Here is a 25,543-nt window from a genome sequence, read left to right as displayed (position 1 = left end):
AGGCTGTCGTCAGTTGATTATCGAGGGTCAGCAGAGGTTGTGGGTACTTCCAGACAAGCTTTCCACAAGCTCCATGGGAGGGTGGCTTCAGTGTTTTGTTCCCTGCTCTCCACGTTTAGTATGTTTGCAGCTGCCACATGGTCTTCTCTGCCAAACACCAACAAAAGATATTACACCCCCTCCCATCAGATTTTCCCCAATTTGTTATTTAAGCTATTAATTCAATTTTCTGCTTATTGAAGAAGAAAATTCTTTAAGCGTTTGGCATTAAGCTGCAAAGTAGGACAAGTCCGGTCAATAATGGATGCTAGACATGATGAAGTTCACAAAAATTCAAATGCAAGGGGGAGAAAAATTTGGTTTGACGGAGAACTTGAAATTCAGAGCGATTGCTCTGTTAGTGCGGTTAATTTGAATCAGTGTAAACGCTGCCATCTGAACCCTGGTGTGCACCAAACAAGTGGACCAAGACTGCTGAAGAAATGGATCTCAGTCCGCTTCCAAAAGAACTCTGGTGCAGTTCGAATGAAATATGAACGCAACATGGACCAAAGACATGTTAATGAACCAAAATCGGGACATGATGTCACAAGATGTGATGTTTTTCTCATCATAGTAGCGATGTTGCCCATCACATTTCGGTACAGGCCTCAGAACCGCGTCGTCTCACAGCAGATCTTCGTTGACTCCTTTACACATTTTATAAGCTCTTCACAAGTTCTCAGCTGGTTGAAATACCATCATGTATGCTATGCACATACAATGAGCACATTTAGCCCAGCACACAGCATGGTTTTGGATGTTCGGCAAGTTCCATCACGAAATATAAATAATAAAAGCCGCCCAATCCGGGGCCTGTACCATGAAGGTAGCTGAACAAACTCGGGGTTACAGGATTGGTTTTGAGTTGACAAATCCAAACCGTTGCGATCAGGCTTTATTGGTACCATGATGCAGCTCATCAACTTTCTCTGTCAACTCAGGCTTTGATCTTTAAGCTATGATTACTCCACGCGCGCGTGCACATAAAAGAGTGACGTCGACACTGAACAACCAATCGCGGATAGTAGAGCGAGAGCGTTATATTTTTCCGCGGAGGAGCAAGAGATAATTATTCAGAATTACGATGAATTTAAATATGTATTTCAAGCTCGAAACAATATACGGTCTCTGCTGCCAAAGCAAGAGAAGACTGTTGGAGAACGATTGCACATTGTTAATGTGTAAGTTAAACAAATACGTTCTATATTTATGTAAAATTATGTATATGTATGTGTAGCCTATATGTTTACTATACCCTATAGCCTATTTGTATAATATATAAAAAATGTACATGTATGTACTAAGAAAGATTAATATTCCTTGATTTTTAGATGCAACCCCAACTCCAAATGTTCTTGGCAGCAGATAAAGACAAAATATAAAAATATAATTCAAAGTGGTGAGTATTTACCACAACCTTTTATTACTTTTGTGAACATTTTATCACAAACACTTGTTTGCAGCAAACAGAAATAAAGAGTTAAATTCAGAAAACCAGAATACACTGGCGGAGGAGTTGGCTCTGAGTAGGCAATAAGGGACGGCCGATTATGGATGGGATTACAGGTGCTGTACAATCTGACCCTAGTGCTGGCTCCTCTAAGCAAGTAACACTGGGTACGTGTGCAATACATTACTACTTTTAAGTTGTAAATATGGCTGACTGTATGTTCTGCAGTAGAGAGAAATACAGTGTCCCTGTTGAAGCCAGCACACATACACACACAGTCTCCCACACAGAGGTCAGTATGCAGCAGACAGAACACCAGAAACATAACCTGCTTTACAACAGTTATGCTTTACATTGGCCTATAGGGTGGAGGAAATGAAGACACTCTGGTGGTGTGTTCTCAGACAGTTGCTGATGTGAATGCACTGGGCTTTTTATTATGGCAAACATTTGAATGTGTGGCATAAAAAAGGGACTGGCCCTTACACATCTCTTTTATTGTAGGATTTTTCACAACCTGCCCCAGAAACTGAGGCCTCTACCTCAATGGGCTTCAGAAGAAATGTGTAAGGATTTAAAACCCTTGACATAAATTACAGTCAGTCCTGTGTTTGTAGGAAGTCAAGGAACTTTTTGTGATTTTGATGAGCCTCCAGAAAACTTGTAATGATCATGTTTGTGGTGGAATTATGTTTCAGGTGGAAACAGACTCAGTCAGGGCCCTGTACAAAAGGAGACTTGAACTAGACTGCACACTAAAGGAGTCTCGAACTAGACTGCACACTAAAGGAGTCTTGAACTAGACTGCACACTAAAGGAGTCTTGAACTAGACTGCACACTAAAGGAGTCTTGAACTAGACTGCACACTAAAGGAGTCTTGAACTAGACTGCACACTAAAGGAGTCTTGAACTAGACTGCACACTAAAGGAGACTTGAACTAGACTGCACACTAAAGGAGACTTGAACTAGACTGCACACTAAAGGAGACTTGAACTAGACTGCACACTAAAGGAGACTTGAACTAGACTGTTCACTAGGAGCTGACTGTGAGCTGAGAAAAAAAAATGGAGATCAAACAGCTGAATAAAACTGATCTCAGTATGTGAACTTATTTAACCAAGTAACACTTTAGTATTAATATTTATTAATGCAACTTTCTCTTGCTCTCTTTCTCCCTCTCATCCCACAAAACCAATAAAACAGTTTGAGACTTATCTGCAGTTTCAATGTGCTTTTATTAAGTGTAATATTTTATGGTGATTGCATCTACATCTGCACCAGCTGAGTGGTCAAGTGTGATCGGGTCAGTTTCATCAGGGAGAAGCTGGTTTTGTGGTGGTTCTCGCTCTGTTCTACTGGTGGCTATAATGTGCAGAATGGCACATGCATGCAGCCACTATCTCTGATGCCCGCTCTGGTGACTCTTAAGCACTGAACACCGTTGAAACGTGCCTTTAGGATGCCAAAGGTCATCTCGATCTTCACTCTGGTTTTACTGAGGGCCACATTGAAGCGGTGCTGTGGCCCTATCTGAGGGTCATGATAGGGGGTTATTGTGTAGGTTTTTCTATCTCAGTTCAAATTAACTGTTTTGTACTGTACCAAATTTAACTTGCTTTCCTCAAAGCGCTGACACAACACAGACTCAAAATTTGTGAGTCAAGCACTGGAGCCAGGCCATTTAGCATCCAAACTTGTGATCATACGTTCATGACCACAAGTCATCAGCAGATGAAATGTTTAGTAGATCATTTTTATATCTGTTAATGTTACTAATTTAAAGATTCATCTCACAGAAAATAATCATCTCACAAATTCACATCTCTAACTGAAGTGATAGGATTTCCTATTAACATCTGCCTCATGTTCTCTTAGAGCAGTGAAGACTGGAGCAATAGACTATAGGGAATCCTATCATAAGATTAACAGAATAATAATAAAGATTTAAAATAATTCTTAACATGTATTATATTGTATAGTACATTTGTGAAATGTGCTTTTTGAAAAAAAAGAAAAAAAAGTGTTCCCTATCAATACCTATATCTTACCGGCAATTTTATAAAAGCCCTCTTTTATGGACATAGTCGATAAATGTCCGGGGAACAATATTAATGAAACTATTCATGTACTCCTGCAGAGCAAGGACCACCTTGCGAATGGTTCGACAAACCATGTTTTCCCCCAGCTTCTGTGCATCACCCACCGTGCAGTATGTACCACTTGCAAAAAAACACAACGCAATATTTGCGGTACAGTAAGTGCATGAATTCGACGTGTTAAATTATTTATGTGCGGCTCAAGAAGTTCGCAAAATAAGACATTCCTTCCGCGGAAAATCTGTATCTTTCATACAAGTAACTATCAGGAAAGGCAAGGGGATTTTGTCAGGCTAAAAACTCTTTCTTTACAAAGTGCTCGTCTAACAATTTGCGCTGAGATGTCCACCGGATTTGGAAGAAAAGGTGAAGTCATTGCAACAAACACTTGGAATAAGTTACGTCACCTATATGTTTCTTTGCTCTCAGCTGATTGGTCAAACTTCAGTCTGAGATCTCGAATCCAGAACATAACCTGCCCCGGAGCAGGTTAGCCGTGCAGCGTAAGATACCATGGCAACGAACACCGATTAAAGCCGAGCTACTTTCATAGTACCTAAAACCCAGGGTTGGCGGAAACTAAGCTGAAACATAGCCGGCTAGCCACCTAATCCGGCTTCATGGTACAGGCCCCAGGTTGTGAACATATCGTATGCCTTTCATTCGGTTCGGTGTTAAAATGCCAATGTGAACGCTAAACGGACCAGGACTAAATGTTTTTTATGTGTGTACCTGTGTGTGTATATGTGTGTATATATAAATATATATATATATATAAAAATAAGTTTGTTTTTATTTTGTTTTGCTCCAGTCCAGTACGACACAGCCACAGGAAACCAAGATGCAACTTGCTAATGCAGTGGCAGGTGGTATTAGGGGGAGGGGACATTGATATTTCCCCTACTCCCTATTTTTGGTCCCTTTCTCTTGAAGAGATTGATTAATTGATACTTTTCCCCTACAGAATGTTTTTGTCAGTTCTCTATTTTTTCCCCTTTAGCTTGAGTCCTCTGGACACATCTGTTAACATACTCTGAACAAAAGAGTTAAGATGATGCTCAGCCTGCTAAAACCACAGATTCATTGACTCTTTCACTCTCTCTTAAACCGCTCCCCCAGACCCCCACATAGACTCTCTCTCACACTGTTACGTTCCCCTAACCATCTAGGGGTCGGGAGGGGAGGTAACAAAGGAAAAAAAAAACATAACGTTAAAAAGGAAGGCGAGAGCACAGTTCAATCCTCTGTCCCAGAGTGAAGACGACAGATGATATATATCAAAGAAAGGATTTTATTTACAAAAAAAGGACAGAACATTATGTTATTAGGGAGCAATGGCTCAGGGGAGAACAAGGTCTAAAATAACAAACAAAACAGCCCACTAACTAATTTTGGGAGGAGTCCTAACTAACCTAAGAAAAGTTAAAAAGAAATAAACAACAAACTTCCCTCAACTCCCTTGCTATACAAAAACAGGGACAAAAACAGTAATAAAATAAAAAGGCACTCACCAGCTTACCTCACAACAGTATACTAAACAGGTTAACAAGAACACAATACCTTCTGCTTAATTTTTAGTTGAAGTGAGATCAAGATCACTTATAACACAGGTCACTGCTAAACTCAGTTAGCCACCGCTAACTCACAACTGAATGTCAGAAGCAAACATTTCACAACAGAGGTCAATCTGGAGCAGAGGAGAAGTGCGTCTCACTGCTGCAAACACTGGACTGCTCCATTATACTCTAGTCTCAGGCACACTCACAAACCAGTTACAGGTGCTGATGATTAGGCCTGAGAGAGAAAGAGAGACCGCAAGCAAACAAAAACACAGGCACACAACCACGTCCACCCTTTCAGAAGTAAAGTAAATCAAAGAAGTTCAGAAGAAAATAATCATCATAATAATAATAATAAATAAATAAATGAATACATCCTTGGACGTAACACACACACACACACACACACACACACACACTCACACTCACACTCTCTCTCACACACACGTTGTGTTTTCATGTTTTATGGGGACTTTACATAGACATAATGATTTTTATACTGTACAATCTGTATATTCTATCCCCTTACGCTAACCCTACCCCTAAACCTACCCATCACACAAAACTTAACGCATTTTTACATTTTCAAAAATCATCACTTGGTATGATTTATAAGCTTTTTTTCTCATGGGGACCAAAAAATGTCCCCACAAGGATTTTGGATATTATCATCTTTTTGGGGATATTATGTCTCCATAACTTAGGATTTACCTGAGACACTCACACACACACAACAAACAAGCTATATTGTCTATCTTTTTTATATAGAACTAGTTATAAATAGTAATACTATATATAACCTATCCCTAACCCTGACAGAAAACTCTAAGTAGGCACACACACACACCTGGGTTGTCCATTTCACAGCCCTTCTCTAAACAAACTGTAAACAGTGCTGCAGCAGAACACAAGGAGAGATAGAAAGAGGGGGGAAGAAGTGAAAAGCAGTGGGTGGAGTCTAAACTCTGTGTCCTATGAGAGGCCTGGGTGTTGAAAAGAGGCATGGCTTGTTGATAGTAACATCTGTGCCTGTGTTCTCAGAGAGAGAGAGAGAGAGAGAAAGACAAGGGGGTGGTGGAGCATTTGTATGAGATAGGCTGTTGAACAGCAGGGAGACGCCGCATGTGTGTTTACCGGTGAGCCGAGGAGGATCGCTCTCGCTGTCTGATATGGAGGCATTCTGGGACTGATCTACAGCACGTTTATGTTCAGAATGACTCCGGTTACCAAAGTGACAACCTTGAATTTACATGCTTTTCAAGCCTTTTAGAGAAGATCCTTTGCTCTCCTGGAGCCAGTCTTGTTTCCTCTTGAGGGATGTAACATTAAACGGACCGTAAGCGAAGGCATAAAGGGTAAGTTAACACAAGCAGAGGTCTTTCCGTCTCATGACATTCTGAATGAACGATTGTGGTTTGATTTTTGTGATTTTTATTTCCCTGTGTTGTTCTTTAGCTGTGACGGCAGCTGAGCTGTTTTAATGGCTCGTAAAGCCTTGAAGGGCAGGTGTGCGTATTGCTCACTGAGCGGTGTGGACGTGGACGGCTCTGCAGTGCTGATAACATGCTAGGTTGTCCACCGGCTTCAGCCCTTGAGCTCTGGCTGATGTGACAAGGCATGTCATGCTGTCCTTTAATCATGCAAATTATGCATAAAAATAATAAATGAGGGTCGTAGGCATCCATTTTAATGTGACTGGACTGGGTGAGCGGAGATAAGGAGATTGGTGAGAACAGAGATCACCTTGAAAGCAAACTGCTCTCGTCACCTTATCACAAATTGTTGAGATTTCCTCACTGTATTGCTTGTCTTGAGTGTGTCTGGCTACGTTCTCTCTCAAGGGTTGTGCTGAAAGGAGAACCAGTTGGTTTTTTTGCTTTAGTACAGCATAAGTGATACATTTTTACTGTATCTTTTGGTTTAAAATTCTGTTTGGAGCACTACCCCACCCTCAGAGGTATCTAGGTTAAGGTTGAGGAGGCTAAGATTATGGTTTCAATGCAGCAGCCTCTGAAGCTTTCTCTCTCGTCCTTTCTTTCACCTTTTTATTCATTGATAAATTGCCATCTTTTGGCTGTAGAGATCTGAGAGGTGTCGTTCGTAATTAATGTGAACATTCGGGCTGATTTCTGCTGACCTATCAACTGTCTCAATCTCATATGCTAATGGCTCGTTTAAATATTAAATGGTTTTTAATAAGAAGGTGTGGCTCACCCTAGGGATTGCTGGATCTCGTTTAATTAAGATGACAGATTCTTATTTCACTGGCTCATATGAACATTGCTAGGTAGAAGTCATCAAATGTAAATTCAGAATTTTTTGTGGTTGTCCTTGGATTAGTGCAAGAAAAAGAGGGTTTAATGCCGGCCGGTAATACATGTGCTGGTTGCCATGGCAACAGCAGGGCAAGGGAGGGACGGATAGCATCCTCAGCGCAATGTTTGTTACACGTGTCAGCTCTGTAACATAATTCTTTGTCATTACTAAATTTATGATTATTTTGTGTCTGTCTTGTGTTGTATTTATGTTGAAAGCATATAGTGATTTAGTCTTTGGCAAATGGAAGAAGATGGCATAAAACATTTTTCTCATCATATATCAGAGTGCTTAACTCATCTGTTTCAGCGAAAAATTGTGTTTCGTTAAGGATGTCTCTAGTCTTGAGGGAAGTGTACTAGGATCAAATTAACATTCACAGTGGTCAATGGAGTCAGCGAGCCGCCATACATCTGAGTCAGGTGTCATTTCCTGTCATTCAGTGTCTCAGAGTTCACCGGTATCTCTCTGCTGAACTCCTTCCTTCTCTTATCCAGGACCAACGCAACTCTCATGGCCCCCAGGCCGAGGCAAGTTCAGACTTCCATCTGCAAACATATTGCCTGCTGTTGTTGAGCTCATTGTGGTTTACATTGACTCACCATTTCAGGGTTTTATGCGTTTAAACCAGAACAGTGAAACATAAAATCTGAATTTCTCGAAAATGCAAGGTGGGGCATAGGCCTATCAAGGTGGGGTACCAACAAAAGTGCTAAAAAGTATCACAGTATTTGATCTAAAATGCTGCTTATAACTAATAAGTGAATTAAAAATAAAACACACAAAAAATTAATTGTGAAGTATGAAAAATGTATTTGTTTTGAGATCTGAGATCTTGAGTTATTCAATTATTAGTGTTTTAACTTTAAGTATGTAACTTATAGGGTTAGTTCACCCAAAAATGAAAATTTTATCATCAATTACTCGCCCTCATGTCGTTCCAAACCCGTAAGGCTTCGGAACTTTGGAACACAAATGAAGATATTTTAATGAAATATGAGATATTCTGTCCCTCCATTGACAGTCTATGCAACTACCAATTTGACGATTCAAAAAGTTCATAAAGAGATCGTAAAACGAATCCATTTGAATTTAGTCCAAATTTTCTGAAGAGACACAATCACTTTATATGATGAACAGATTTAATTTGGTCTAATCCTTTAAGATTAACTTTAACCACCTTTACATGACAGTTATCTAAATGGTAAGATAGGAGAAATAAGCATACATCAAATATTGAGTATCAGCATATTAGGGCTGCACAATTAATCACAATGAAACCGCACACGATTTGGCAAAGGCTGTGATTATTTTATGCGCAGCTTGTCAGTGCAGCGCGGCTGATCGGTAGTAAACGCTGCTCCATCTGAACACCAGAGAGCGCTCTCGCACAGACACACCAAATATGCCCCGCTGCAGAAGTACGATAAACGCACATCATTCCAAGAAATCCCTATTGGGCATCATACTATCTGTAGCTGAATAAACAGAAGATTGAAACGATTTGATTAAACATGACTAATAAACACACAACTGCCTTATTCTATATAAGAAGCCACATCATCTCACAGAAGGATGCTCAACTGTCGTTATGAAGTGTGTTTGGAGTTTATTAGATATTGTCGTTTGTTGGACAAGAGGTTTATAAATGCTTCTCATGTTTGGAAAGATGTTAGACGCGTGTTGCTTTTTCAAATGCACGTTATAAGTGACTCAAACTCACAGTGCTTTCAGATGGAGCAGCGTTTACAGAATCGTACGTCAATGACAAGCTGCGCATAAAAAATAATCACAGCCTTTGCAATTTCAAAATTGCGATAAGCCAAATCGGTTTAAATGTGATTACATGTAAATTGCGATTAATCGTGTAGCCCTACAGCATACATTTTAAATCCAATATAGTTTATCCAAAACCAATAAATAAATAAAAAAAACTTTAATTTTGGCCAATAACAGAAATTGTGCATGCCGAGGAAAAATAAATATCTAAATTAATACGACCTAGATGCCAGTACATTGAATTTAACTGGTTTTACATGGTTTAGGATTGGTTTTTGGCCAGGGTATAGATAGAGAACCCCTGATAGAATGATCACCATTCTGTTAAACCCAGTTTAGCCTGGTCTCTCAGATGGGAGTGTCGGTGTGGAGAGGAATGCTCATGCTTTTGATTGTTGTGTGTGTGTGTGTGCGTTCTTGTGTATGCCGTTTGTGCAAGTGTCGAGAGGGGGGATGGTGGTCTCATTGTCTGTAGAACATGTTTGACAGGCTGTCTGCAAGGGGGAGCAGCTATTCAACCTCTTCATCTTCTCCTCCTGTTTTTCCTTCTAAATTACCCCTGACAGGAGGGAGTGTGGAATCTGAACCCCAGCTTTGGGTTCAATTCGAAGGAATCCCTGCCTGGCCAACGCCATGAAGCTCTCTCCGCTCTTCCGTCCAGATACCGTGTTTATTAAAACATGAGGGGGAGACATAGCGGTTAGCCTGATAGCTACCACCCCCCTCATGATTAATAAAGGGCTTTTCTCACAAACGTAGTTACTCAACACCTCTTTAGAAAGCTTCAGTCTATATCTCACTCTCAGGTCTGAGAGTCCTCATGCTGGGGAAGCACTCAATGCCAGTCCCCAGTGCTCCTCTCCACAATGTTGATTTTAAGAAGCTATTTTAGGTGCGATCAGCATTACGAACTTATCGGTGTGTGAGATGTGTGTTGGACTGAGAAACGTTTTCCACATCCCAAATGACACACTTGATGTGGACTGGCTTCGTGACCTTCACTTTTGCTCATTCGTGAAATACACAAGACCGTAGTCTGTTCCATTTGTCATTTTATCTTTCAGAAAAGTGCTCCATTGTGACCCTTTTGCTAACTTTTGTGGATTTCACAGCGGAATATTACCCAGCAATCCCATTCATCATAGTGTAGACTTGGAGGATGGCAAGAACTGACAGTGTAATTTGGGACATGTCCATTATTTCTCGATTTCTGGGCTTGGTTTGACCTCTTTTCTTTTAATTGAGAGTTTTGTACACTATTTATTGACCACAAAAGCTTTTATCAACGAGGTATCACTGCTCAATTTGCTGCTCAATAATATCAAGGCATAGTGGCCATTACTTAATGGCTGTTCACACTTAAATCGATTTGCAGCATCAAATTGAGCGGAAGCTATTCTTTATCAATGACAGTGGGTGATTTGTAGTGACATTAGCAACATCAACCATTGACAATGCATCTAAGTTGAGCGGAGGATAACTTTATGCAAATGGCCAATGAATGCAGCGACTATCGGTGGCAATGAAATCAGAAATTGAGTAGCAACTCCTGCTAGCAACCAACTGTATAGCGATCCTGTGACCTTTGCGATTTAATCAGTGTGAATACTCTTTAGTTATAGAATAAACTCTTTAGTTACATTAATAAAAACTAAATGCTTCAGACAAGTGAATTGGCATTCTTACAGCCATAAAATAGATTAACACATGGCCAGTACATAGTAAAAAGCTGCTATAACCCTGGATGCCCTGGTGTCAGCATTCTGAGAGAAAATCTGATTTGCTACTTGCTAGTCACTCTCAGAACTGTCCCAGGCCAGGACACAGTGATATCTGCACCCCAGAAATGATCTTGTTGACTATACGTTGGATACAGTGATGTACAGCATCCAGGCAACTGAATGTAAACATTGCCTACAATAATTCACATCTGTGAATTGGTGCAGACACTGTTGGACTGGAATTGCAAGTGCGTATTGTGCTTTAACTGCCACTGCGGCAGTTGTTGCAGTGTGTAGTTAATATTTACTCTTTTTTTTTTTTTTTTTTTAATGATTCTTATTTTATAAGAACTGTAAATTGTGACAGACGCGTCCTCTACTGCATCCTTTGTGTATGATATAAAGTCTTCCCTAGCTAATCTGGGCATCACTCCAGCCAAGTTATCTGATAAAGTACACTTAGTTTTTGCTGAGTAGGAGGTGAGAAAATAAACGAAAAGATGGATGGAGAGAGAGAGAAAATAGAATGCTGAAACAGTGGGACAGAAATGCTTTTGTTTTGTACAGGCCTTCCTGATGAGGGGAAGACAATCCAGCCTGTCACAGTGGATAAATTAACACCTGATATGTCCTGACACATGGCTCTCATTCCTGTCATTCAACTTTTTTTCTTTCATTTCCCTTTAATCCTGATGACCTGGCTGACTGGAAGGATGTTAATGTTGATCTCCAAACCAACAACAGACACTAAATGTCACTGTATCTCCTCCCTTTGTCTGCAGGTGTAGTGTTGCTATAGTTGGTTTAGAATGACTTGGGTGTGTGTGATAATCTCTTTAAGTTGAGTCACAATACATACAGCAGTATGTAATGAAATATGTAAACGGATACATACAAATAAGAGGCTTGTGGCACAAAAACAGCCCTTTTCAGTAAATCTGACTGAACCCAGATGATTTAAGCTGTTTACAGCTAGATTCTATTTTGTGTAGATTAAATGTCATGTGTATGTATGTACATGCAATCTCCTTCCTCATGTAAATTAGAGAAAATAATTCTCAATGGGCATTCCTGATAACCATTTTTTATTTATGGCAGTTCAGACTCAATGTAATAGCCAAAATATATATATTTTTTCATAGAAAGTGCAAAGTAAACTTTCTGTTGCTGTTCTACTTGTGCGTGTGGCGTGAAACAGCCTTTGTTAAAACAGTATTGTCTTTTACAAGGAAGATGTGACATGAAAACAACAGAAGCAGTCTAATGGGTGTTTGATTCGAGCGCAGGCTTGAACCCAATTACCATTAGTGCCCTGAGGACACAGGAAGAGTGACAAGAGTGTGCATGATGAGATGGCAGTGGCGCTGTGCTGAGTTCGGCTGACAATGTGCGGAATGTGGCCTGTCAGGACAGGCCCACGGGGAAGTTAAACCCTCAGCAGGGCCAAAGGTGATCCGAGTTGGAAGATAAATGCAGTTACTGTATTCCGTACACCAGTGGGCTTACAGTGGCGATCAACACTAAACTCCTTTGTATAAATCCCTTGACATTACCACTCCCCATTTTGAACAAACAAAAGGTCTTAATTCTTGTGAAAAATGCTTAGTAACATCACACATACTCATACATACATGAAAATGTGCTTTTTGATGATGACAAAGAAAATTATATTTGTTAGATCAGTAATTCAAGTACTCGTGAAATGCTTAAACTTCCTTCTCTGGACAGTGTTGTCAAGAGTTGGGGAAGCTACTGTGAAACTGTAACCTCGCAAGCTATGAGCTATGTGTCACTTTCATTCACAGAACTTTACCTTGACTGTTCCATGCTGGTCTAACTCAACCCCAGCTGCTGAGTCCATTTTCAAGAAACTTTTTCGTCAACACTTCAACCATTGATACTAACACTTACTATATGTATTTATAAAAAAAAAAACACACCTTGCTTGCTACGTGAACTGTGCTAGACCAACTGGGACTTGTAACAGCACTTATTGTCGCCATATTGATGGTTTGATTTCTTATATTGTTCTCCTTATTTGTAAATCGCTTTGGATAAAAGCGTCTGCTAAATGATTAAATGTAAGTGGAGTACAACAGTCGTGTTCCGAAAGTTAAAATCTCATTCGTTTTCTCCATAGGGCAATTGATTTTGAGCAATAACTTTTAAACCTTAAAAGGCTCGCTTACTGTGAGCTACGAGGTTGTTAAATCGATGGTGTATGCTTTTGTTGAAGCCATCAGCCTTGATTATTTCTACTTTTTTGTATTTTTATAATTGTGTTCAACAGTGGAAATTCTTGCAGAAACACTACATTACCCATGAGTCTGCAGAGAAATCTCCAATTATCAGAGAATCTCAACTAGCATTCCCAGTGTCATTCACAGTGCTTAATGGGACTGTAGCATGGATAGTTCTTTCCCTCATTAAAGCCGTTAAGAACACAGCTCTGTACTTTTGTCTTTTTGTCTAATTTGTAAAAAAAAAAATAATAATTTTGCTTCAAATCAAAGTAATGTGATTCACCTAATTTAATGTGTTGGTTTAATACATGGCTTATAACTCGGAAACAAAAAATACTTTTTCCATTGTAAAATGGACAGGCACTTTTTTATTACTAAACCAAATTGTCAGACAGCACTTAGCAAAATATTACACTTCAAAGAACATGTAGGCAGTGCACAGGGACTCGGGAATTGAATTGGTGAATCATTTATTTGAACCCTTTTCTTGTTAAGAAACAAACCGATTCCGAGTGCTGTTTAGCCTAGCTGTGCTTAGCCTTGCAATGTGTGCATGATGAAAAACAGTGAAAAGGTAACTTGGAAAAGCAATAAATATCTGGAACATGACAGTAGCTACGCTCATTTAAAAATAGTCTAGCAGTAATAACGGTATACTTTTAGCTGTAGTTACTCCTCAAACTAAGGTTCAGAGAGCTGTGACATGTCATAAAAGTGTTTTTCTCTCTTCACCGACTTCCTGTTTATCTTCTTTGGACTGACTAATTTTTTCTGGTGGCTCTTTTATTGTTGACATTCTTTCCATTTAGTTTGAGACATAACAACAAGGTAACAAGGTAATCAGATTTTGATCATATTTCTGTTTGAGCTATGTGTTTTAAGATTACTAAATGGAACAATTAGAGTCAGTCAGTAGATCATTTCTGATTCTCCTGATAGTACCTGTGTGAAGTCTCAAATATGTCTCAGTAAATTCTTCAGACTGCTTGTTCCTGCTCATATGTCTTCCAGCTAAGTACACCTTGCACCTCTATGAAAACAACAGGACAAGGAAGTGATTTACAGTAAACTCTTGACCCTACTGTATTTCATTCTAATGCATCAGGCACATACTATAGGCACATAAATGCAGCCTTTATCGCGTTTTTAGTCTATTGCATCAGCAGTAATTACTTATTGCTTAATCATTATCCGCCTGTAAAAGATTAAGCGGCGACCCCTGTGGCAGTCACGTGGCGGAATGGTGGTTTGTTTTTTGTTTTATGCAAAGCAGTCAGGTCACATGATCGCCTCTGTTTGTTGTGTCAGCTAAATAGGAAGAAAGAAGAGATCATATTGTGTGTCAAGTCATAACTCCTTCGGTTTCAGTTTGTAATCTGGACTGTGAAATTTGGGCTGCTTAAATGGATGCCAAATGTTAAACAGTGATGGAATCAAATATCATATTAGGATGTATGATGACAGGTTATAGCCTCTAGGTTAGATGGTTTGTTTCTTTATTTACAGTAATCTAGCATAAAAAGCATATAAGCTCTCTGCTTGTTTCTGTCAGTTTTCTTAATAGTTTGTGACTTTGCACTGATAGAACTAGAAACATGGATTACCAAGAAATAATGTTGCAATAAACATTTCCTAAGTAGTAGTATTGCATTTTTAGTATGTTAAAAAACGTTTGTCTTAGTGCTTGTCTGATGACTGTGAGAATGTCAGACTTTGTAACGGTTATCTATTCCACTTTGGTGAAAATGAAGGTAATTTGTATGTGCATTGAATCCTCATTCATTTCATTGTCTCTTACTGTTGCAGTTCCAGCCATAACTACCTTTCTCTGGTCAGGGCCAATTGCAGTGCAATTCTCCAATCACCACTTTGGAATAAACCACAGCATAGATTTCCAAAGACTGGGCAAGACAAAAAACAAAGACAGGCTGGATTGGCCATATCTGACTCGCAAATTCAAAATCCACCCAGTCTGTGTTGACCTACAACACACCACAGTACACACAGACCCTTAGGGTCGGGACACACCAAGCCGACAGTCGGCCATTAGCCAACATCGGGCAGTCGGTGAGCGCTGGTTGGCTGATTGAGCATGTTGAATCGGCGTTGGACCGTCGGGAAAAGAGATCACTCTGATTGGCTGTCAGCTTTGTAAACCAGTGCATGAAAAGAAAAAGAAAAAGTGACAAAGCAAGCAAATGACAAAGACGAGGGCACACAAAGAAGGCACTTATAAATTGACCTACATCTTCATCTTTTCGGAGCATTCCAATACGCAAATATTTTCATAACAACAACATGGTCATATGTAGCCTAAATATTATAAGACAAACTGATCAGCAGGATTTATATTCAAAATGGTAAATGAGCGCTGCTTTTTTTATGGTTTGTATATTTGCATTCCTAGTTCAAATTCCCTTTTTTGAAAGATGAACACAGACTACTGTCATCTGCTGTTGTGGACAGTTATTATCATTCACACAGGTGCAGAATGTACATGCTTTTGGCCGTCGGTTATAGTTTTTGCGGTGTTCAAGTGCAACTTTTTCGCCGCTATGTCTACCGGCCTTTTTAGAGTTATGGCACACCTCTCTTCTCATTTTACAGAGCAATAAATAAATAAATTCTAATCAGTATTTTTGTAGAAAGTAATATTTAATATTTATTTTAATATTTTAATTATTTTAATAGCATAATCAATTAAATAAATGTAATATTTTATGATACTTTTTAAAAATATTTAATATTTTTTATATTTATAATTTCTTTAGTAATGTCTTGATGAAATTTGAGAAGTAAACAACAACTAAAAATACACATAACCCTCATTGCATGAAGCTAGATTCTGTTTGAACAAGAAAAACAATGTTGCTGTGGTAAGAAAAAAAATAAGCGTAATTAAACTATAATAAAAATGAATATTAATAAAAAACATTCTCAGAAATACTGGAAAAAATACAAAATTACTTTGTGTGTGAACACAAACCATGTCGATAACTGCGCCTCGATGGCATTCCTCTTATCAGAGACACTGATTACTCACGAGTCCAAATTGTTTTGATGCTAACCTTATGGTCGAATGCTGTTAAAGGTTATTTTATTATCAGCTTTGGAGTCAGCCAGAGGTTAGACAAGAATCTGAGCTAGCGTTGTAGCATCGAGTTTCCGGACAGCAGGTTAAAGGAGTCTCGGTGTACTCCAGGGCCACAGGTTTCTACCACAGGGCACATGTTGTGATATCACACCACAGAGGGGAAGGAATGCGGGGTCTTTCATGGAGTGAGGGATGATCTCAGAGTTCACCCAACCAGATCGCTCCTGTTGGTATGCAGGATGTTAGTAAGTGCAACCAGACGTTGACTGCTGGGTGAGGCGAGTAACGGATCAGCTGGATGAGCTGATGATGTTCATGGTTGGTCAGTAAGATTTTTTTTTTTATGTTTTTGAAAGAAGTCTAATGCTCGCCAAGGCTGCATTTATCTGATCAAAAATACAGTAAGAACAGTAATGTTGTGAAATATTATTTCAATATAATTTTTTTATTTTAATATATTATAAAATGCCATTTATTTCTGTGATGGCAAAGCTGAATTTTCAGCAGCCATTACTCCAGTCTTCAGTGTCACATGATCCATATCCAGATTCATATGTCACTTTTGAACAATTTAATGCATCCTTGCGAGAAGTATTAATTTCTTCTTCTTCAAAGTGCATCTTGCATGTTTACCTCCGTTGCATTGCTAAAGACGAAACATACAGTATTAACATGTAAAACCCATAGAGATTTAAGTTGTAGTTGGGATTGGAGCAACGCTAATTCCAGGGAGGGGCAGCTGGGAATTCCACTGTGGCAACGGACTGGCGGAGGGGCGTTATGTTCAGCTGTACTCCAGCTGTGTCGATTTATATTGGTGACCGACAGGCGGTGAAGGGGCATCGGTGCCAGACTCGCCCACTCAATGGAAGACTTGGCTAGGAGCATCTATATCTCCACCGAAGTTATTTGAAAACACTTTCTCTCATTCGCTTTAATTTTTCTCCTAAGTTCCTCATTCCTCGTTTCTTATTTTTTCCTAGAATAATACTAAATCTTCTGTCAGGTTTTTATCTGGAATTGCTGGACCGTTTTCCCACAATGCATTTCGCAGTGACCTCAGGGCAGCCATCTGTGATCAGAATCATCTTCCCTGGCTCACAGCCACAGGGCAAACTCACTTTATCTGCGCTGAAATGCCTCACAGGTGTTTGCACACACCTGCACGCCTGTACGCCTCTCGAAGGCAGAGAGTCTTGCTGGTTTAGCAGATTCAAAGTTGTGAGCGTTGTGTATTCGTTGTTCAAACCATGTGTTGTTTATGTTTCCACAAATGCAAAGCCGTTAGGACAGCTGATGGCCCTTCTGCTGCTGGGCTTGAGTGGCAGATGTTACTAGTGGATTCTGTCGTACACGCACTGTTCTTATAGCAGTTGTTCATACTGCATTTTTGGAAAGTATGTCAAACATGAGAGGCTAGTCTTGGATTATTGAGTTTATTATAGAATGGCAATAGGGTCAATAATATGAAAGTCTTTTTTGAGAAAGAAATTTATCAATGTATTTAAGTACATACATATGTTACTCATGCTGTGTACATATATGGCTTGAATACACCTCTTCTTTGATGAGCATGTTCTGAATTAAAATGAATTACATTTTTGGGGGGTATAAAATAGTGATGCACGATATATTGGCCACCATATCTGTATCGGCTGATATATGTTCATTTTTAATGTTATCGTTATCGGCCCAATAAGAAAATTTTGCCAATATATTAAAGCCGATAAATAGTGGATTATTTCCTTGAGCTGAGACACTTCAGATGCACACTGTTTGCCATGATGGTTTTAAATTGCTTTAAAAATTATTGGAATCACTTCCAAAAAGGAAAATACAGTTAAGTGCAACATGTGCTGTCATATAGGCTATATACTTTTATTCTGAGAGTATAATATAAAGAGAGGTGAGACTTTTGTTTTTGTAATCAGGCTCTCAAAAATTATATACAAAATTGGATTTAGATTTATCGGCCAATACATCAGTTATCGGCTTTCAAATATAAAGAATTATCAGTTATCGGTATCGGCCAAAATTTTCATATCGGTGCATCCCTAGCATAAAATCAAAATGTCAGAATGATACATATGGTAGGCTACAACTGTCCTGATATCATAATGAAAAAGAAAGGTTGTTAATTTACATTTTTAAAAAGAAAACCATAATGAATAATTTGTCATAATAGTTTATTATTATCAATAGACTATTATTATTATTATTATATATTTTTTTCAATTCCTTATTAATATTTGGAAAATATATTATAAATTTGACATAAAAAGGTTGTCATACAAAGTCATGTGCTCCGACAAACAGGCAATAACATGGAAAATATGTCATAACAATTTAATATATTATAATAAATCTTTTTATTTTATTTTATTTTTTTACAAAATGATACAAAGATTGCATTTCCAAGATATTTTACATCTTTTAACACTTTTTTTCCCTTCATATTATTTATTGTAAACACCCATTGACTCCCCGTCTTTATCCTCTTATTTGTCAAGTTTGGATCTTATGAAAAGCTTTTTATGAAAAGCCCAGGATTGCTTTCTATTGTCCTAAATTTAGATGTGGCCCTACACATGTGGATGCAAGATGTGTTAATTTGCACAGCCTCTATAATCCAATGTAGGGAGTGATGCATTGTGGTCCATAGTCACTCCTGTGATGTGGTTAGTTGGAATGAGGCAATCAGATGATTACATGCACGTTATGAGACTACTTGTGGTGTTGACTAGGCATAGTGGAATCATTCTGTGCTGACGTCTTCATTCAGAGTTTTAGATTAAGCTGAACTGTTAGATCATTGGTTTGTTGCCTGGACTTTTTATCAGGGCTAATGAAAGTCTTTGTACTGAGAAAAGATCTCATGGCTTGACCGAAGTTTCTCTTTTTGTCTTCTTACAGGGCTGAGTGACCCACGCTTTGCTCTCACCTGGGGGAGGACCAGCACTCCCTCATTCCCATCATCCCTTAATCCCCCGCTCTGAAGCAGCCATGGCGCCACGGAAACGCGGAGGCGGAGGGCATGGCGCGTCCTTCTTCTTCTGCTGCTTCCAGAGCAGTGACCACCCAGAGATCACCTACCGTCTGCGGGAGGACTTCGCCCTGCAGGCCATGGAGCCCGCGCTGCCCATCCCCAACTATGACGAGCTGGACGCCATGTTCTCAGAGCTGGTGGTAGGTGTAAACCTTTAACATTTCTGTACAGTTTTTTTTTTTCTCTTCAGATTTCTGTCAGTGAAGACCAGTGAATCTGACATTTGATAATTATAATAACAAACTTTAACAAACCTTAATAACAAAAAACTTGTTTATTAATCTGCCAGAACTTATCATTTATATATTATATTATATTACCATTTTTTTGGTTTTTGAAAGACGTCTCTTAAGCTCTGCAAGGCTGCATTTATCTGATCAAAAATACAGCTAAATTTTTTTTGTAAAATATTCAAATTAAAATAAACCGAGAACTCTGTATAAAATGGCTCCATTTGTTAACTTTAATTAACTTAATTAGTGAACTAACAATGAATAATACATCTTAAGCATTTATTAATCTTAGTTTATGGTCATTTCAGTATTTATTTACTAATACATAATTAAATTCAAAAGTTGTATCTGATAGTATTTTTTTTATTGGACCAATTCTGAGCTAACAAAGTCTAAAATTTCAAAGTTCAAAAGAACAGCATTTATTTGAAATAGAAATCTTTGTCTTTACTTTCACTTTTAAACAATTAATGTATCCTTGCTGAATAAAAGATTTTTGTTTTAAAGTATTGTAAAAAATAAGATATATTATATTAAATTATATTATTGTCCCATTAATAATAATAATAATATTTATTTATTTAAGCTGCTATGGATATCATTTTTATATGTTGCAAGTATAGCTAATTAATGAAGAAACAAACCATTATTTTCCATATACTCAGTCCTTCTTTGTTTGCTCTCTAATTTAGGGTAACTAAAGAGCTGTAATTGATTAATGAAAAGTGTTGTCTTTAATCCATGCTTGAATAGAAATCGCAGCACTGTGGCATGCTTCAGACTCTGCCTCTCTCTCTCTCTCTCTCTCTCTCTCTCTCTCTCTCTCTCTCTCTCTCTCTCTCTCTCTCTCTCTCTCTCTCTCTCTCTCTCTCTCTCTCTCGTCTCTTCATCTCTGCCAGCTTCCACTTTGCACATCAATGGGCCCCATTGAGCGGCCTTGTGTCTTGGACTGCACTGCAGAGTAATTGCTTGTTTTTGGTCTGACCCATTCTTAACCTCTCTTTCCCTGTACTTGGGTTCGAACTGATGTACAACACAAAGCAGCAGCAGTTGCTCTTTTTTTCACAGCCCTCACAGAAAGATTTCATGCTCTCAGCACGTGCCGTTCTGGCAAGTTATTGTCGAATTTGTAAACCGTTGTTGCGTAAGTGGCAACCTGCCTGCTTATTCACATAGTTTTGCATGAAAGTAATATTATGTTTTAGTAGAAGATACCTGGCTAATTATCTGAAGTACTATAGCTGACATTTATTCTGGTTTTTTTTGGAGGTTATTATGCAAATTTTGCTTCATGTCAGAGCTTGGCGAAGTCTTCTTACAAATTTATCATATTCAGCCCACTGAGGACATTAGAATTACAAAAATACACTCAGAACAAAGGGGCTTTTCAGGATAAAGTGAAAATAATGAGGTACATGGAGGGAGTTTCCATGCGATTTAGCTATGATATGTGTCTTTTTTCAGGAGATTAGATTAGGTCTGTTGTGTTAGAATTGGCCCCAGATACATCATTTGAGTCTCATCCAAAAATCTTGCATTATAATCCTTTTATGACATAGAATTAAAGGGTTAGTTCACCCAAAAATTAAAATTCTGTCAGTAATTACTCACCCTCATGTTGTTCCAACCGCGTAAGACCTTCGTTCATCTTCGGAACACAAATTAAGATATTTTTGATGAAATCTGAGCCATGTTTCACTCCTCCATAGGCTTCCAGTGTGACCGAAACTTGCTGGCCCAGAAAAGTTATTAAAGAGATCGTTAATATAGTCCAAGTGACTCCAGTGGCTCAATCTTAAGTATATCAAGCGACGAGAATACTTTTTGTGCGCAAAAACAAACAAAAATAACGACTTTATTCCACTATTCATTTCCTTCTCTCTGGATGTCTAGTTGGTTTGCGTAGTGTTTTTGCGCAGCGCGTCTGTGTTACACGTCACCACGTAGGCTCACTATTGGCCGACGCCGGTCATGTGTGTGTTGCGTGATGACGTGCAACACAGACGCGCAGCGCAAAAACACTACGAGGCCCAGAGAGAAGGAAATGAAAAGTGGAATAAAGTCGTTATTTTTGTTTGTTTTTGCGCACAAAAAGTATTCTCGTCGCATGATAAACTTAATGTAGTGCCACTGTAGTTACTTGGACTATTTTAACGATGTTTTAATAACTATTCTGGGCCGGTGAGTTTCGGTCACACTGGAAGCCTATGGAGGAGTCAAAATTCTGTCAGATTTCATCAAAAATATCTTAATTTGTGTTCCGAAGATGAACGAAAGACTTACATGGTTGGAACAACATGAGGGTGAGTAATTACTGACAGAATTTTCATTTTTGGGTGAACTAACCCTTTAAGTTTAGTTTAGTTTAGTTTAGTTTATTTCCACAATTTCACACATTGCATTTGTTGCTACATCAGAAACAATTGTTGGGGGTAGCATATTACAAGAGTAACAAGTTACAAAATATATTACTTTTTCAGCAGCCAAGGACTACAACACATTACCCACACAAAATATGGTAATATATCAGTCATCACAATTCAAGTAACTTGAGTTACAAACAAATAAGATGCAGCGTGCCAACTCAAGCTGGATACTGTTGTACAAGATCTGCAGGAGCTTATAGCCAACGTCAAAACAAAACACGAGAGAATGGGGAAAAGGAAATCTTTGACTGCACCCCGGCTCTGTGGCATCACTACCATTTCAGTCCATATCTTGCCAAAGGTGTTAAGCAATTGAAAGTAGTTACTCAGTTACTCAGCTACATTTTCGAAGCAGTATAAATTATGCAGTACAAAACACATTACATTTCAGCTGCAGCTACTACTATAGTACACACCACAGTTCAAAGTAAAAAAATGGACTCCCAAAAAGCAATAGCTTATAAATAGGGGTCCATCCCACCACCCAACCCACCTGGCAAGGATTATGTGAGCGGTCCATTAAAGGGATAGTTCACCCAAAAATGAAAATTCTGTCATCATTTACTCATTCTCAAGTTTTTCTAAACCTGCATGACTTACTTTCTTCTGAACAAAAAAAAAGAATTTTAACAGAATGTAGCCTAATGGTAGCTCTTTTCCATACAATTATTATTCCATCCAAAGTTGCGAATTGTCTCAATGTACGAAAAATGCAAACATGTAAACATTCGCATTTGCGAAAAAGCACCGTTTCCATCTCAAGGAATCGATATCCCAAAATATGCGTAAAAATAAGTGTATGGACTCAGCTTGTGTAATTGCATGGAAAAGAGGGACCAGCACATTTTTCCAAATTTCTACTTTTGTGTTCTTTGGATCCAAGAAAGATCCATCATACAGGTTTGGAGCGTAAATAATGACAGACCTTTCATTTTCAGTTGAACTATCCCTTTAACATCTGTTTAAACCATGAAGACAGATAATGCGGTTTATGGCTTTAATACACCATTATAGTGTAAATTGTATAATAAATGACCCCTTTTACTTAAACTCTTTTCATTGGTGTAATCTGAGAGTTATCCTACTGTATTCTCCATTATAGTGCAAGTTTATTTTAATCAAGAGTTGATTTGACAGCTCAATGACTTACTGTATAGTCTACACTAGAGAGTTCCTGTTCTACAGTGGACATTTTCCTAATTTTGAGTGCTGAAAGGATTGGTATAGAGCATTGATGGATTGATGCACGTGGCCCAGGCTTTAATGTTTGTTCTGTGACTGGATGCTGGGGCTTGATGTGGCGTGTTGGGTTCAGATAAGGCAAGGTGTGGTTTTCTGCATGAATGGAACATCCTGGTTATAGTCTGGCTGCCCTTGACTGTAATGAGACACTGTATGCGTATTTTCTTCATGCTTATGTGCCGGGGATGTCTAGACTTCTGCTGACTGTGCAGCTCGTTTCCGTTAAAAGCAGGGGGATTCTCAGGAACACGAGAGATAGAAGAGACACCAGGCCGGATGAGAGGAACAGCAGCTCTTCCTCTCTCCTGCATCCCTGTGGAGCATCAGGGACATCACTGTCACCAAGAGCTGCCAGACAGGAAGCCATTACCAGTTTTGGCAGGCAGATCTCTGAGTAGCATTACATGCAGGGATTTACAGTGAGAGATGTCCGCTGAGCAGACTCTTTATTAGCTTCTGCTGCTGAAATGGACTGATCGATGGTGGATCTGTTCCTTGAATATGGTCCACTTCAGATTGGAGAGCTCAAATTCAATCAACTTTGACTGTTGAAGCTATGTCCTTTTCCACTATAATGTGTGCAGTTGTTGATGTGTGATAGGCAAGGCAAGGCAAGTTTATTTATATAGCACATTTCATACACAATGGCAATTCAAAGTGCTTTACATAGAAGAAATTTAAATAATAAAAAGGAATAAGAATAATTAAAACAGTTTAGAAAAATAAAATACAGTACAGTACAGTACAAACAGTCGGACGAACAGCGGCACAGTGCTCATTCAGTAAATGCATAGCTAAACAGAAGTGTTTTGAGTCTGGATTTGAATGTGATTACTGTAGGAGCACGTCTGATCTCCTCTGGAAGCTGGTTCCAGCTGCGGCTGGCATAGTAGCTAAAAGCAGATTCGCCATGCTTAGAGTGAACCCTTGGTATTTCTAGCTGATATGATCCTAATGATCTGAGTGATCTATTGGGTTTATATTCAGTGAGCATATCATTATTAGTAAAATACATTTATTTCATACTAAGTAGACTACAAACCATTAACATATTTACTGACATATCTCTGAGACTTGAAAACTTTACATTTCTTAATATTAAGCCTTAAAATGTGTTTAATATCATAAGGACAGTTTGATCAATGCATAATATTAGTCTTTAAATGCAAGATATTTAAAGTGAACCTAAAGTGCTACTTGCACTAGTTCCACTTTAGCACAAACAAATATACTTAAGTAAATCTTTAGTTATGGCACTATTTCCGGAAATCTAAAGTGCATTAAATACAAAATTAGTTGTTCCAATTTAGCAGACTTTAAGTATATCAATTTAGTATACCAAGAGTACAATTGCAGGGTATTTATAATAAGTACATAAATATGAAATGTATTTGTAGTATACTTAGCATAAAATAAAGTATTTCAGATACATTTTACACTGGGGTTATTTTAAAATATATACGATATTACCGTTCTTACTGTATTTTTGATCAAATAAATGCAACCTTGGTGAATATAACAGACTTTTTTCAAAAACATGAATGCAGTAATTGTTTACATATAACCTTTAACAATTATTTTACATTCACTATAGGAGACTATGGGAAAATCTTGCCATTTTGTGTCCCTGGAGGACAAGAGAATGGTGCTTTATGATGGAAACACCCTCATGTCATGAAAGTGTCTGATTGTACACTGATTCAGTTGCATGTTTCAGTGAATGGATTGCTGTTCTGTATACATTGTAATATGAATATTTTTGTTTGTGTGTGTGCAAGTGGAAAATCACAGTGGAATCGTTAGTTCGCATGGGACTCCCATGTCGAGAGCAGCTAACAAACAAACCAGGGCTTTCTTTGTGGAAACCTACACCAACTGTGGAGGACAAACCACAACACAGTGATTGTTGTGGTGTACTGCTATTTCAAGGACGAAACAAAAAGGAAATTACAAGTGGCAGAAGTTTATATGTAGTACTTTCATTGCCAAAGCCGTTGATTGTTCACTCGTCAGTCCTTTAGTGTTTCCAACAGGATTGAGCAGAATTCACAATGAATTTTGATGAATTTGAATGAAATCAGAGTCAGTGACAGAGGGATTTACTGAATTACAATTGACATAAATTCAACAAAATCTAATATTGTGAAATATTATTACAATTTAAAATAATTGTTTTCTATTAAAATATGTATTAACATGTAATTTGACGGCAAGGCTGAATTTTCAGCATCATTACTCCATTCTTCAGTGTCACATCATCCTTCAGAAATCATTCTAATATGATGATTTGCTGC

General features: G+C 38.4%; 1 protein-coding gene across 4 annotated transcripts in view; it reads left to right on the top strand.

Moving 5' to 3' along the window:
- Window positions 1-25,543, top strand: part of daam1b (dishevelled associated activator of morphogenesis 1b) — a 76,323-nt gene that overhangs the window by 19,035 nt on the left and 31,745 nt on the right. For 2 of the 4 annotated variants that reach the window (XM_084431498.1, XM_084431496.1), the window contains exons 1-2: window positions 6,189-6,504; window positions 19,216-19,488. In XM_084431498.1, the coding sequence (XP_084287624.1) occupies window positions 19,306-19,488 (183 nt within the window). In that variant the 5' untranslated portion in view covers window positions 6,189-6,504; window positions 19,216-19,305. Of the gene's footprint in view, window positions 1-6,188; window positions 6,505-19,215; window positions 19,489-25,543 lie in introns of those variants that run through there. The other 2 variants (XM_084431497.1, XM_084431499.1) reach the window with 1 other exon arrangement.

This window comes from Rutilus rutilus (genome assembly GCF_951802725.1).
Source record: "Rutilus rutilus genome assembly, chromosome: 15".
NCBI classification, from domain to species: Eukaryota; Metazoa; Chordata; class Actinopteri; order Cypriniformes; family Leuciscidae; genus Rutilus; species Rutilus rutilus.
This window is presented reverse-complemented; position numbering and strand designations above follow the sequence as displayed.